General features: G+C 40.3%; 1 protein-coding gene across 1 annotated transcript in view; it reads left to right on the top strand.

Annotated features, from left to right (window-relative positions):
• CENPC (centromere protein C) overlaps positions 1–12,752 on the top strand; it is a 525,969-nt gene that overhangs the window by 502,017 nt on the left and 11,200 nt on the right. Inside the window, exon 16 of the mRNA XM_075861598.1 lies at positions 9,987–10,138. Within this exon, the coding sequence (XP_075717713.1) occupies positions 9,987–10,138 (152 nt within the window). The remainder of the gene's footprint in view (positions 1–9,986; positions 10,139–12,752) is intronic.

Consider the following 12,752-nt stretch of genomic DNA (forward strand, 5'->3'; position numbering starts at 1 on the left):
CAATTCCGCGAGTACCTGCCGGGTAAGAGGGCAAGGTATGGCGTGAAGATGTATAAGCTGCGAGAGTGCATCAGGGTATACCTACAAATTTAGGATATATAAAGGGAAGGACACCAGTACTCAGCCCCCAGAATGCCCCCCCTTACTGGGAGTGAATACAAAAATTGTGTGGGATTTGGTGCACCCACTGCTGGACCAGGGTTACCACCTCTACCTGGATAATTTTTATACCAGCGACCCACTCTTCAAGTGCCTCGCTTCCAGAAGTCCTGCGGCATGCGGCACTGCTAGAAGAAACCTGAGAGGCCTCCCTAAGACTCTGCTTGGGCAAACACTCAGAAGGGGTGAGAGCAGGGCACAATCTAGCAGCAACATATTGTGTGTCAAGTACAAGACCAGGGTAATGCCACACCAGTACCCATGTACCTGTACTAGGTACCAGTACAGGGACCCCCAAACTAGACTGCATCCTGGACTACAATAGGTACATGGGAGGGGTGGACTTGTCAGATCAAGTCCTGAAGCCTTACAGTACTTCTGGAAGCGAGGCCACAGGCATCGTACCAGGGCAACACTTTTTAGGAGAAGTTCCCCAAACTGGCAAGAAGGGAAAAAGTCAAAAGAGGTGCAGAGTCTGCTATAAGAGGGGGATAAGGAAGGACACAATATATCAATGTGACACGTGTCCCGAAAAACCAGAGCTCTGTATGAAAGAGTGTTTTAAAATTTATCATCCATCCCTTTATTTTTAATTTACCCCAGTTTTACTCGCTCTGATCCACTTCGCACAGCTTACCCCTCCTCATCTTTCCCCTCTGAGCCCTGCTGTGTGCCCAGGCAGCTGATAACAGCCACATGTAGGGTATTGCCGTACCCGGGAGAGCCAACATTACAGTTTATGAGGTGTATATCTCCGGTGGCGCATGCTGGGCACAATATATCGGACACTGAATTGGCATATATGTATAGAAAATTGCAAATTTCACTCTGCACCAACTGCTGCACATTATCTTTTACACAGTACCTGTGGGGTCAAAATGCTCACTACACCTCTAGATGAATGCCTTAAGGGGTGTAGATTTTAAAACAGGGTCACTTCTTAGGGGTTTCAACTGTACTGGTACCTTAGGGGCTTCTGCGTACAAGACTTAGCACCAGAAAAGCTCCAGTAGGCCAAATGGTGGTCCTTTCCTTCTGAGCCCTGCCGTGTGCCCAGGCAGCTAATAACAGCCACATGTAGGGTATTGCCGTACCCGGGAGAGCCCACATTACAGTTTATGGGGTGTATGTCTCCGGTGGCACATGCTGGGCACAATATATCGGACACTGACATGGCATATATATAGAAAATTGCAAATCTCACTCTGCACCATCTGCTGCGCATTATCTTTTACACAATACCTGTGGGGTCAAAATGCTCACTACACCTCTAGATGAATTCCTTAAGGGGTGTCGTTTTTAAAACGGGGTCACTTCTCGGGGGTTTCAACTGTACTGATACCTCAGGGGCTTCTGCACACACGACTTAGCACCAGAAAATTCCCAGTAGGCCACATGGTGGTCCTTTCCTTCTGAGCCCTCCCATGGGCCCAAACTGCAGTTTATCACCACAAATAGGGTATTGCCACACTCAGGACAAATTGGGCAACAAAATGCGGTATTTTATTCCTTGTGAAAATAAGAAATTTTGAGCCAAAACTACATCTTATTGGAAAAAAGTGTTTTTTTTTTAAATTCACAGCCCAATTCAAATAAGTTCTGTGAAAAAACTGTGGGGTCTAAATGGTCACAACACCCATAAATAAATTCCTTGAGGGGTTTTGTTTCCAAAATGGGGTCACTTTTGGTGGGTTTCCATTGCTTTGATACCTCTGAGGCTCTGCAAATGCGACATGGCACCCGAAAACCAATCCAGCAAAATCTGGACTCCTAAGAACACATAGCGCTCCTTTCCTTCTGAGGCCTCCCATGGGCCCAAACGGCAGTTTATCACCACAAATGGGGTATTGCCGCACTCAGGACAAATTGGGCAACAAATTGGGGTATTTTATTCCTTGTGAAAATAAGAAATTTTGAGCCAAAACTACCTCTTATTGGAAAAAATTATTTTTTTTTAAATTCACAGCCCAATTCAAATAAATTCTGTGAAAAAACTGTGGAGTCTAAATGGTCACAACACCCATAAATGAATTCCTTGAGGGGTGTAGTTTCCAAAATGGGGTCACTTCTGTTGGGTTTCCATTGCTTTGATACCTTTGGGGCTCTGCAAATGCGACATGGCACCCGAAAACCAATCCAGCAAAATCTGGGCTCCAAAGAACACATAGCGCTCCTTTCCTTCTAATACCTCCCATGGGCCCAAACTGCAGTTTATCACCACAAATAGGGTATTGCCACACTCAGGACAAATTGGGCAACAAAATGGGGTATTTTATTCGTTGTGAAAATAAGACATTTTGAGCCAAAACTACATCTTATTGGAAAAAAGTTTTTTTTTTTAAATTCACAGCCCAATTCAAATAAGTTCTGTGAAAAAACTGTGGGGTCTAAATGGTCACAACACCCATAAATAAATTCCTTGAGGGGTTTTGTTTCCAAAATGGGGTCACTTTTGGTGGGTTTCCATTGCTTTGATACCTCTGAGGCTCTGCAAATGCGACATGGCACCCAAAAACCAATCCAGCAAAATCTGGACTCCTAAGAACACATAGCGCTCCTTTCCTTCTGAGGCCTCCCATGGGCCCAAACAGCAGTTTATCACCACAAATGGGGTATTGCCGCACTCAGGACAAATTGGGCAACAAAATGGGGCATTTTGTTCCCTGTGAAAATAAGAAATTCTGATAAAAAATGACATCTTATTGGAAAAATTGTCATTCTTTTAATTTCACAGCCCAATTCAAATACGCGCTGTGAAAAAACTACGGGGTCAAAATGGTAACAATAACCATAAATTAATTCCTTGAGGGGTGCAGTTTCCAAAATGGGGTCAGTTTTGGGGGATTCCTACTGTTTTGGCACCTCAACACCTCTCCAAACCTGGCATGCTGCCTAAAATATATGCGAATAAAAAAGCACCACCAAAATGCACTAGGTGCTTCTTTGCTTCTAGGGCTTGTGTTTTAGTCCACGAGCGCACTAGAGCCACATGTGGGACATTTCTAAAAACTGCAGAATCTGGACAATACATATTTAGTTGTGTTTCTCTGGTAAAACCTTCTTTGTTACAGAACAAAAATAGAATAAAATTGAAATTCAGAAAGAAAAATGAAATTTGCAAATTTCACCTCCACTTTGCTTTAATTCCTGTGAAATGCCTGAAGGGTTAAAAAACTTTCTAAATGCTGTTTTGAATACTTTGAGGGGTCTAGTTTTTAAAATGGGGTGTTTTATGGGGGTTTCTAATAAATAGGCCCCTCAAAGCCTCTTCAGAACTGAACAGGTACCTTAAAAAAAAGGCTTTTGAAATTTTCTTAAAAATATGAGAAATTGCTGTTTATGTTCTAAGCCTTGTAACGTCCAAGAAAAATAAAATAATGTTCAAGAAACTATGCCAATCTAAAGTATACATATGGGAAATGTGAACTAGTAACTATTTTGGGTGGTATAACCGTCTGTTTTTCAAGCAGATGCATTTAAATTCTGAAAAATGCTATTTTTTCTAAATTTTCTCTAAATTTTGCAATTTTTCTCAAATAAAGACTGAATATATCGACCAAATTTTACCACGAACATGAAGCCCAAAGTGTCACGAGAAAACAATCTCGGAATCGCTTGGATAGGTTTAAGCATTCCGACGTTATTACCACATAAAGTGAAATATGTCAGATTTGAAAAATGGGCTCTGAGCCAAAAGGCCCAAACTAGGCTGCGTCCTTAAGGGGTTAATCATAGCATTTAGATTCCGGTGATACCTAATTTATAGCACTTTTTATGTTTTACAACTTTTTGCACAATAAAATAACTTTTGTAAAGAGAATGGATTTTTTCTTTCGCCAAGTTGTGAGAGCCATAACGGTTTTAATTTTTTAGTCGACGGAGCTGTATGTGGGCTTGTTTTTAGTGAGACGAGTTATAGTTTTTATAGACACCATTTTTGGGTACATGCGACTTTTTGATCACTTTTTATTTCAATTTTTGGAAGACGAAGTGACCAAAAAATAGCAATTATGTCTGTATTTTTTAGTTTTTTTTTTACAGCGTTCACTGCGGAATAAATAACATAATATTTTTAGAGTTAAGGTCGTTACGGTCGCAGCGATACTAAATATGTATGGCTTTATTATTTTTTTCAATAATAAATGACTTGATAAGGTAAAAAGGGCGATTGTGTTTTGTGTTATTATTTGAAACATTTATTGTATTTTTTACAACTTTTATTTTCACTTTTTTTACACTTTTTTGTTTACACTTTTCTTTAGTCCCACTAGGGGACTTGAAGGTCCAACTGTTTGTTTGATGTTCTAATACATTTCACTACCTATGTAGTGCAATGTATTAGAACTGTCAGTTGTTCACTGACAGCAAGCTGATCAGGCTTCGCCTCCGGTCTAATTGGCTTCCGTAATGGCAGATAGGAAGCCATTGTTAGGCATCCTGTTGCCATAGTAACAGTCGTCGCCATCGCATGGCAGGGCTTGCCGATTTCATACAAACCACTTGCATTGAATCGCTGCATTGAAAGGGTTAATGGCAGGAATTGGAGCTAGCTCCCGTTCCTGTCCATAGATCGGGGTGCCCGCTGTAACATACAGCGGACACCCACAGCTGATGACGCCAGCTCAGCTTCTGAGCCGGAAGCTGAGCCGGCACCATCTTGCCGATGGTACCGGAAGCCTCCTGGGCCCCGCCGACGACGGGGCATAGGAGGATTACCTTACTGGCAGACCGGGTATTAGCCCTCCGATCGCCTTTGCAGCCACGCGATCACGTTGTTGGGGTGCCGGTGGCTATGAACTCCTCACATGCTGCGATCTCTATTGAACGCAGTATTTGAGGGGTTAATCGGTCGGATCGGAGGCTGTCACCCGGCGGTGATGTCGCTGGCTCAGCTCCTGAGCCAGCTCCATCTGTTTCACATACAGTTACGTGGAGTTGCGGGAAAAAACCATCTCCCATCACGTAACTGTACGTGAAATGGCGGGAAGCGGTTAATGTGTTGCCTGCTTTAAAACTGTGGTGGTGAAACTTTGACTCTGCGCTTCAATTTGTAGGGTGCCCACTTGCTGGAGCATCATAACGCTGCCGTGGGGTCGAGACTGACATTATTTATCATGATTCTAGGCAAATAAAGAATCATACTTATTTAAAATGGAAAATGAATTGATCTCCCAGACTTTCTATTACCTTGTCTAAAAGCATAGCGATCTGTTACAAATCAATGTGATTGGTTCAACTTTCAAAATACTTTATATTAAAAATTATTTTTACTTTTTGGGATATAGCTGCTTTGTAAACTGTATACAGAGCAGCTGTATTGTGCGCTAAGACCTGAATCCGTCAGGTCCGCGGGACTGACGGGTTCAGTGTCAGCGGGTCCTGCGTGTAATCGATCACATCTAAGTTCTAAACGTAGATGTGATCGATGGCCGCTCGATCACGCGGGACCCGCTGACACTGAACCATTCAGTTTTGTGGACCTGATAGATACAGATTTCAGCGCTAGGTACAGCTGCTCTGTATACAAAGCAGCTATATCACAGAAATAATTTTTAATAAATACCTTAAAGGTTGCATCAATCACACTGAGACATTTTTATTTAAAAAAAAAAAAAAATAAAATTTCATAGTTGTTCGTTGCCTTTAATCCCTTCCCGCTTTTGGGCGTGACTGTACGTCCAAATTCAAAGTGCGTTCCCGCACACGGGCGTACAGTCACGCCCTGTAGATAAAGCCGGCACAGGAGCTGTGCACGCTTTATCTTCAGCGGCCGTCAGCTGTCATACACAGCTGACATCCCGCTGCGATGGCAGTTACCGCCGATCGCAGCCATTTAACCCCTTCAATGCGACTGTCAATGGCGTCCGCCGCATTGAAGTGGTTGACAGAGGGAGGGAGCTCCCTCCGTACCCCTCGGGCCCCCCCCCCCGGGATGGATCGCGGGTGAAGATGGTTGCTATGGCAACCAGGAAGCAGTTGCTAGGCTTCCTGGTTGCCCAGGTACGGAAGCCTATTAGGTCCTGCCCGAGGACGCTAACTGTCAGATGATGAATGACCGTTACAATACACTGCACTACATAAGTAGTGCAGTGTATTGTATCGGGGATCAGAAGACCAGATCTTCAAGTCCCCAGGTAAGTGTAAAAAAAAATGTTAAAGAAAAATAAATAAATAAAAGTTTTAAGTAATAAAAACAACAATCGCCCTGTTTCAGAAACATGAAAAAAAAAACTATACATAATAGGTATCGCCGTGTTCGGAATGGCCTGATCTATAAAAATGTCACATTATTTTTACCGCATGGCGAACACCCTAAAAATATTTAATAAAAAACAATGACAGCATTTTATTTTTTGCCAATATCTCAAAAAAAATGTAATAAAAAGTGATCAAAAAGTTGCATGTAACGCAAAAGTCTACCAATAGAAACTACAGTTCGTCACGCATAAAACAAGCCCTCCCGCAGCGATAACAACTAAAAAATAAAAACGTTATGGCTGTCAGAATATGGCAACACTAAAACATGATTTTTTTTCGAAAAAAGTATTTATTGTGGGAACGTAGTGAAACGTAAAAAAACAATGTCAATTTGGTGTCGCTGTAATCGTATCGCCCCGCAAAATAAAGTTAACATGTTGTTTATACTGCACGGTGAACACTGAAAAGAAAAAAAACCGTGATAGAATGGCTGTTTTTTGGTTTCCTCATCTCCCAAAAAATTGAATAAATAGTGATAAAAAAAATCACATGTACCCCAAAATGGAACCAATAAAAATGACAGCTCGTTCCACAAAAAACAAGCCCTCACACAGCCCCGTCAACGGAAAAATAACACGTTATGACTCTCAAAAGGCAATGATGCAAAATGAAGGACCAGACAAATTTTTTAGGTCCAGTAGAATTTCACTAAAAACCCTACATCGTCATTTGCTGGACCCCACAGGTAGACCCTGTAGATGCAGTGGAGATGAGGAAACTTTAGGGCCTTGTGCGGCTTATAGGGCTAGTGAAGAAGTCAAAGATTAGGCAATACTGGAGCACAGATATTTTGTATAATACCCAATAAACCCGGCCTGTGCATAAAGGATTAGTTCGAAGCGTACCACACCAATCCATGGATTATTCATTCACCCCATTATTATATCATCCTATTATGACCTGTTGCACTCCGCCCAGTTTACATATACCCTGATGCACTCCGCCCAGTTTACATATACCCTGATGTACTCCGCCCAGCTTACTTATACCCTGATGTACTATACACCGCTTACATATACCCTGATGCACTCCGCCCAGTTTACATATACCCTGATGTACTCCGCCCAGCTTACATATGCCCCCACGTTATAAGCTGAAATACCAGTAAAACTCCAAGCAAAATCTGCGATTAAAAAGCCAAATGGTGGTCCAACTGAGCCTGGCAGTGTGCCCAAACAGCAATTTATGACCACATATGGGGTAATACTGTATTTTCGAGAACCCGCTTAACAATTTATGGGATGTGTGTCTACGGTAGCACAAGCTAGGCACAACACATTGGGCACTGAAATGGCATATCTGTGGAAAACAGCAATTTTCAATCTGCAACATCTATTGTTTACTCATTTTTGCAAAACACTTGTGCGGTCAAAATGCTCACTACAGCCCTAGATAAATTCTTTGAGGGATCTAGTTTCCAAAATGGGGTACGTTTTCGGGGGTTCCACTGTACTGATACTATAGCTCAATGCAATCTTGTAAAATCTCCACTCCAAATACTAAATGGCGCTCCTTCCCTTTAGAGCCTTGCTTTGTGTCCAAATAGCAGTTTATGTCCACGTGTGGTGTGTTTCCCTACTCTGGAGAGAATGCTTTACAAATGTTATGGTGCTTTTTCTCTTTTATTTGTTGAGAAAATGAAAAATTTTGAACTAATGCTACGTCTTATTGGAAAATAATGTCATATTTCATTTTCTCTGCCCATTTCTAATAAAATCTATGAGACACCTGTGGGGTCAAAATGCTCACTACCCCCCTAGATGAATTCCTCAATGGGTGTAGTTTGCCAAATGGAGTCACTTTTGGGGCGTTTCCACTGTACTGGTACCTAAGGGGCTTTGCAAAAGCGACATAGTGCAGAAAAACGAATCCAGCAAAATCTGCTCTCCAAAAGCCAAATGGCGCTCCTTCCCTTCTGAGCCCTGATGTGTATTCATACAGTGGTTTATTACCACATATGGGGTATGTCCGTACTCTGGAGAAGTTGCTTTACAAATGTTCTGGTGCTTTTTCTCCTTTATTTGATGAGAAAATGAAACATTTTGACCTAAAGCTACATCTTCGTGGAAAAAAATTAAATTTTTCATTTTTACTGCCCAATTCTAATGAAATCTATGAAACACCTGGGGGGGGGGTCAAAATGCTCACTACACCCCTAGTTTAATTCCTCTAGGGGTGTAGTTTCCCAAATGGAGTCACTTTTGGGGGGTTTCCACTGTACTGGTACCTTAGGAGCTTTACAAATGCGACATGGTGCCGAGAAATCAATCTAGCAAAATCTGTACTCCAAAAGCTAAATGGTGTGCCTTCCATTCTGAGCCCTGATATGTATTTATACAGTGGTTTATTACCACATATGGGGTATTTCCATACTCTGGAGAAGTTGCTTTACAAATGTTGAGATGCTTTTCCTCATTTATTTGTTGAAAATTTTTTTAATTCTGAGGTAAACTTACATCTTATTGGAAAATAATGTAATTTTTCATTTTCACTGCCCAATTCTAATGAAATCTATGAAATACCTGTGTGGTCAAAATGATCACTACACCCCTAGATGAATTCCTTTAGGGGTGTAATTTCCCAAATGGAGTCACTTTTGGGGGGTTTCCTTTGTTTTTGCACCACAAGACCTCTTCTAACCTGACATGGTGCCTGAAATATAATTTAAGAAAAGGAAGGCCGAAAAATCCACTAGGTGCTCCTTTGCTTCTGGGGCCTTTGTTTCAGGCCCGTAGCACACTAGGGCCACATGTGGGATATTTCTAAAAACGGCAGAATCAGGGCAATAGGTATTCAGTTGTGTTACTCTTGTAAAAACCTTCAGTATTACAGGAAAATTTGATTAAAATGGAATTTCTGCAAAAAAAGTGAAATTATCAAATTTCCCTTCCACTTTGCTATAACTCCTGTGAAACGCATAAAGGGTTAAGAAACTTTCTAAATGCTGTTTTGAATACTTTAAGGGGTTCAGTTTTTAAAATAGGGTGACTTGTGGGGGTTCCTAATATATAAGGCCATCAAAGCTACTTCAGATCTGAACTGTTCCCTAAAAAAATAGCCTTTTGAAATTTTCTTACAAATGTGAGAAATTGCTGCTAAACTTATAAGCCTTGTAACGTCCTAGAAAAATAAAAGGATGTTCAAAAAATGATGCAAACATAAAGTAGACATATGGGAAATGTTAACTAGTCACTATTTTGTGTGGTATAACTATCTGTCTTACAAGCAGATACATTTGAATTTAGAAAAATGCTAATTTTTGCGAATTTTCTCTAAATTTTGGTGTTTTTCACAAAAAATATTGAATTTATCGACCAAATTTTTTCACTAACAAAGTATAGTATGTCACGAGAAAACAATCTCAGAATCGCTTGAAGAGGTAAAAGCATTCCGGAGTAATTACCACATAAAGTGACATATGTCAGATTTAATAAATTATTCTCTGTCATTTGGTTCAAAAGTGGCTGCGTCTTTAAGGGGTTAATAACGTTGTTTATTTTAATAATATTGCTCCTTATAGTTTTCTTTATGTATACATTTATTTACTTACTCTGTTTATTTTATGACAGAATGCATTGCCCAAAGAGAAAGTAGCAAGTTTATTGGCAGTGATTACTGTACAACCTGGAATAGCTTCAGCAACAACCTATTCACTACTGGGAAGTTGATAATCGGCCCTCAAAAAATGACTGAAAGGAGCGTTATTGTGTCTGAGATTGGGGTGGGTAAATATTTTTTCAGTGAACACTAACTTTTCAAACAACTTATGCTAATCTAATAGTATACCTGATATTAAACAACTTTGTCATTTACTTTACTATTAGAAATGTTGTGGTTTTATCCATGCATGACATTACTGCACCTATGTGTATCCCTTCCTGTAACCTGTTGTCAAGTAAAAATAAATCTCTAGTTACAAAGGAGAAGAACTGCAGGAAGTGGTGTCTCTTCACAGCCAGCCCATAGAAGTCTATGGAGAGGGGAGGAGGGAGCAGGGAAAGAGGAGACACAGGCTGCTGGTAGACTTTTTTTTTTTTGTAGTAAGCGTTAAATCACTGTCCATAGGATGCATTAGGCTAGGGCCACACTCTGAGTATTTATCTCACTACAAGAAAAGGCTGTGATATTGCTGTGATTAATAGCTGTCCTTAGGAATGCATTGTGTAGCGTGAAAATCTCTTCAAAATCGCTCCAGTCAAGCGATTTGCTAGTGTTTTTGTTCATTTCTACATGCTGGAATTTCAGAGCTACACACTTGTCAGGAAAGATTTGAAGAGATTTTCAAGCTACTAAGTGCATTCCTATGGGCAGCGCTTTATCACAGTCATTTTTTGTTGTGAGATAAATAGCCCTAGCCCAGAGGTTGCATTACATTTATTCCAGCAGCGTAAAAATACTTCTGAAGAGGCAAAAGAGACACTAATCCAGCGCTTGAAGGTTAGTAAAAGGAATCAAGGTTCCAATTGTACTTGTATTACACAATTTTAAAATGTCAAAGTGCAAAAAGGGTTGAATCGCATTGGTTATTTGCCTACGCGTTTCAGACACGTCTTCTGTCCTTAATCATGCCATGTATGAAAGTAAATGTCTGTTCCCGGCGTTTATATCCGGTATGGGCGTTCAAGGTAAATCTCAAAATCAACTGTGTTTACCAGAAGTAAAAAACACAGGGTGCAACAAGAATTTTCTGTATAGCAATCATTTAATGTGAGTATTTCGTTATATATATTTTTTATCATTCAATCACTTTGTAATATGCGCACTTCTGTGAGAGCTCTACAGTATTATATGGGAGTGCATATTCAATTACTGAATTCATTTAACTAATGAATTCGAAAGACCGGATATGAAAGCAACGGGAGACAGATAATGAGCTATGCAACATAAAAATGAAACGTCAAAATACACAACGAAAAACTGTTATTAAAATAATTATAAAATGCTTGGTGGAAAGCATTAATAATATCTCTCCATACAAACGGTTTAAAATGTTCAGCTATATGTGACACAAATATATACTTCTGTGCAGAAGTATTGGTGTTCCTCATGACACACAATTCTTTTCAGTTTGACAGAGAGTATTTTTTACAGTTGAAGGGAGTGTCGATGGGGGCGAAATTTTTGCCCTCATTGGCAAATCTGGTCATAGCCCGGTGGGAGGAATATATCATATTTGCCACAGACAACCCATTTGCTGGCTCTTTGCATTGGTATGGCAGATACATGGATGACCTCTTAATGATATGGATGGGCGATGTATCTGCCATACCTGATTTCATTAATTATCTTAACAGTAACAATTGCAATCTTAGATTCACACATCAGATAGAGACCAATATTATCTGCTTTCTGGACCTGGAGTTGTCAGCTATGCCTGGAAAGACTGTCCAGTCTAAAACATATCGCAAACCCACTTCGGGTAACACTATTCTCCATGCGAATAGTAGCCATCCAAGACACACCATTTCTTCCATACCTGTGGGAGAGATGGTTAGAGCTAGGAGAAACTGCAGTCAAACCCATAGCTCTGATCTGTAAGAGGCTGCATAACAGGGGTTACCAAAAGTGGACTTTAGATACAGCAACCAATTTACAGACATCAAAAATATTGTGCACAGATATTGGATAAAATATTAAGGAATGGATGCCGCATAGTGTCACGCAGAGCACCTACTCTAGGCAATATCCTTTCTTCTTTTTTCACGTCATTCAAAACCAATACCAGCTGATTACATTACAAGGGCTTTTACAGACGTGGCTCTCACTCGTGTAAAACAGGCTCATTTACCCAGCCTACTAAAGTTTTCTATGATTCAGGGGGGATTATCAGTTTCCCCATCAAGACGTATATTAATTGTAATAGTGAGTATGTCACATATGTTATCGAGTGCATAGAATGTAAATTAATGTATGCTGGTTGCACAACAAGAAAATGTAAAATCAGAATCTTGAGGCATTTGGGATATATCAGGAACCCCAATATTCCCGGTATCTCCAATGCTGCCAGGCATTTCATTAATGTGTTATAACCGGGCAATTAATTCATTTATAAGATATACCACTGAGAAAACAATATGTTCTGCACAAGGTGGCAATATGAAACAGACCCTATTGGACAGGGAAGCCTTCTGGATGTATAGCCTTAAAACTAGGTTCCCGAGGGGGCTTAATCTGAAAAGGGAACTGATGTTCCACTACTGATCAATTAACTGACGGTTCCATCTTCTTTCCTTTTTTTGAATTTAAATTCATTTATGATTTGTTTTTTGATATAGAAACCATTCAACATCAGATGGTACATCTTATTTGCCCAAAAGTGTCCATTTCATATTCAA

This window comes from Rhinoderma darwinii, chromosome 1 (assembly GCF_050947455.1).
Source record: "Rhinoderma darwinii isolate aRhiDar2 chromosome 1, aRhiDar2.hap1, whole genome shotgun sequence".
NCBI classification, from domain to species: Eukaryota; Metazoa; Chordata; class Amphibia; order Anura; family Rhinodermatidae; genus Rhinoderma; species Rhinoderma darwinii.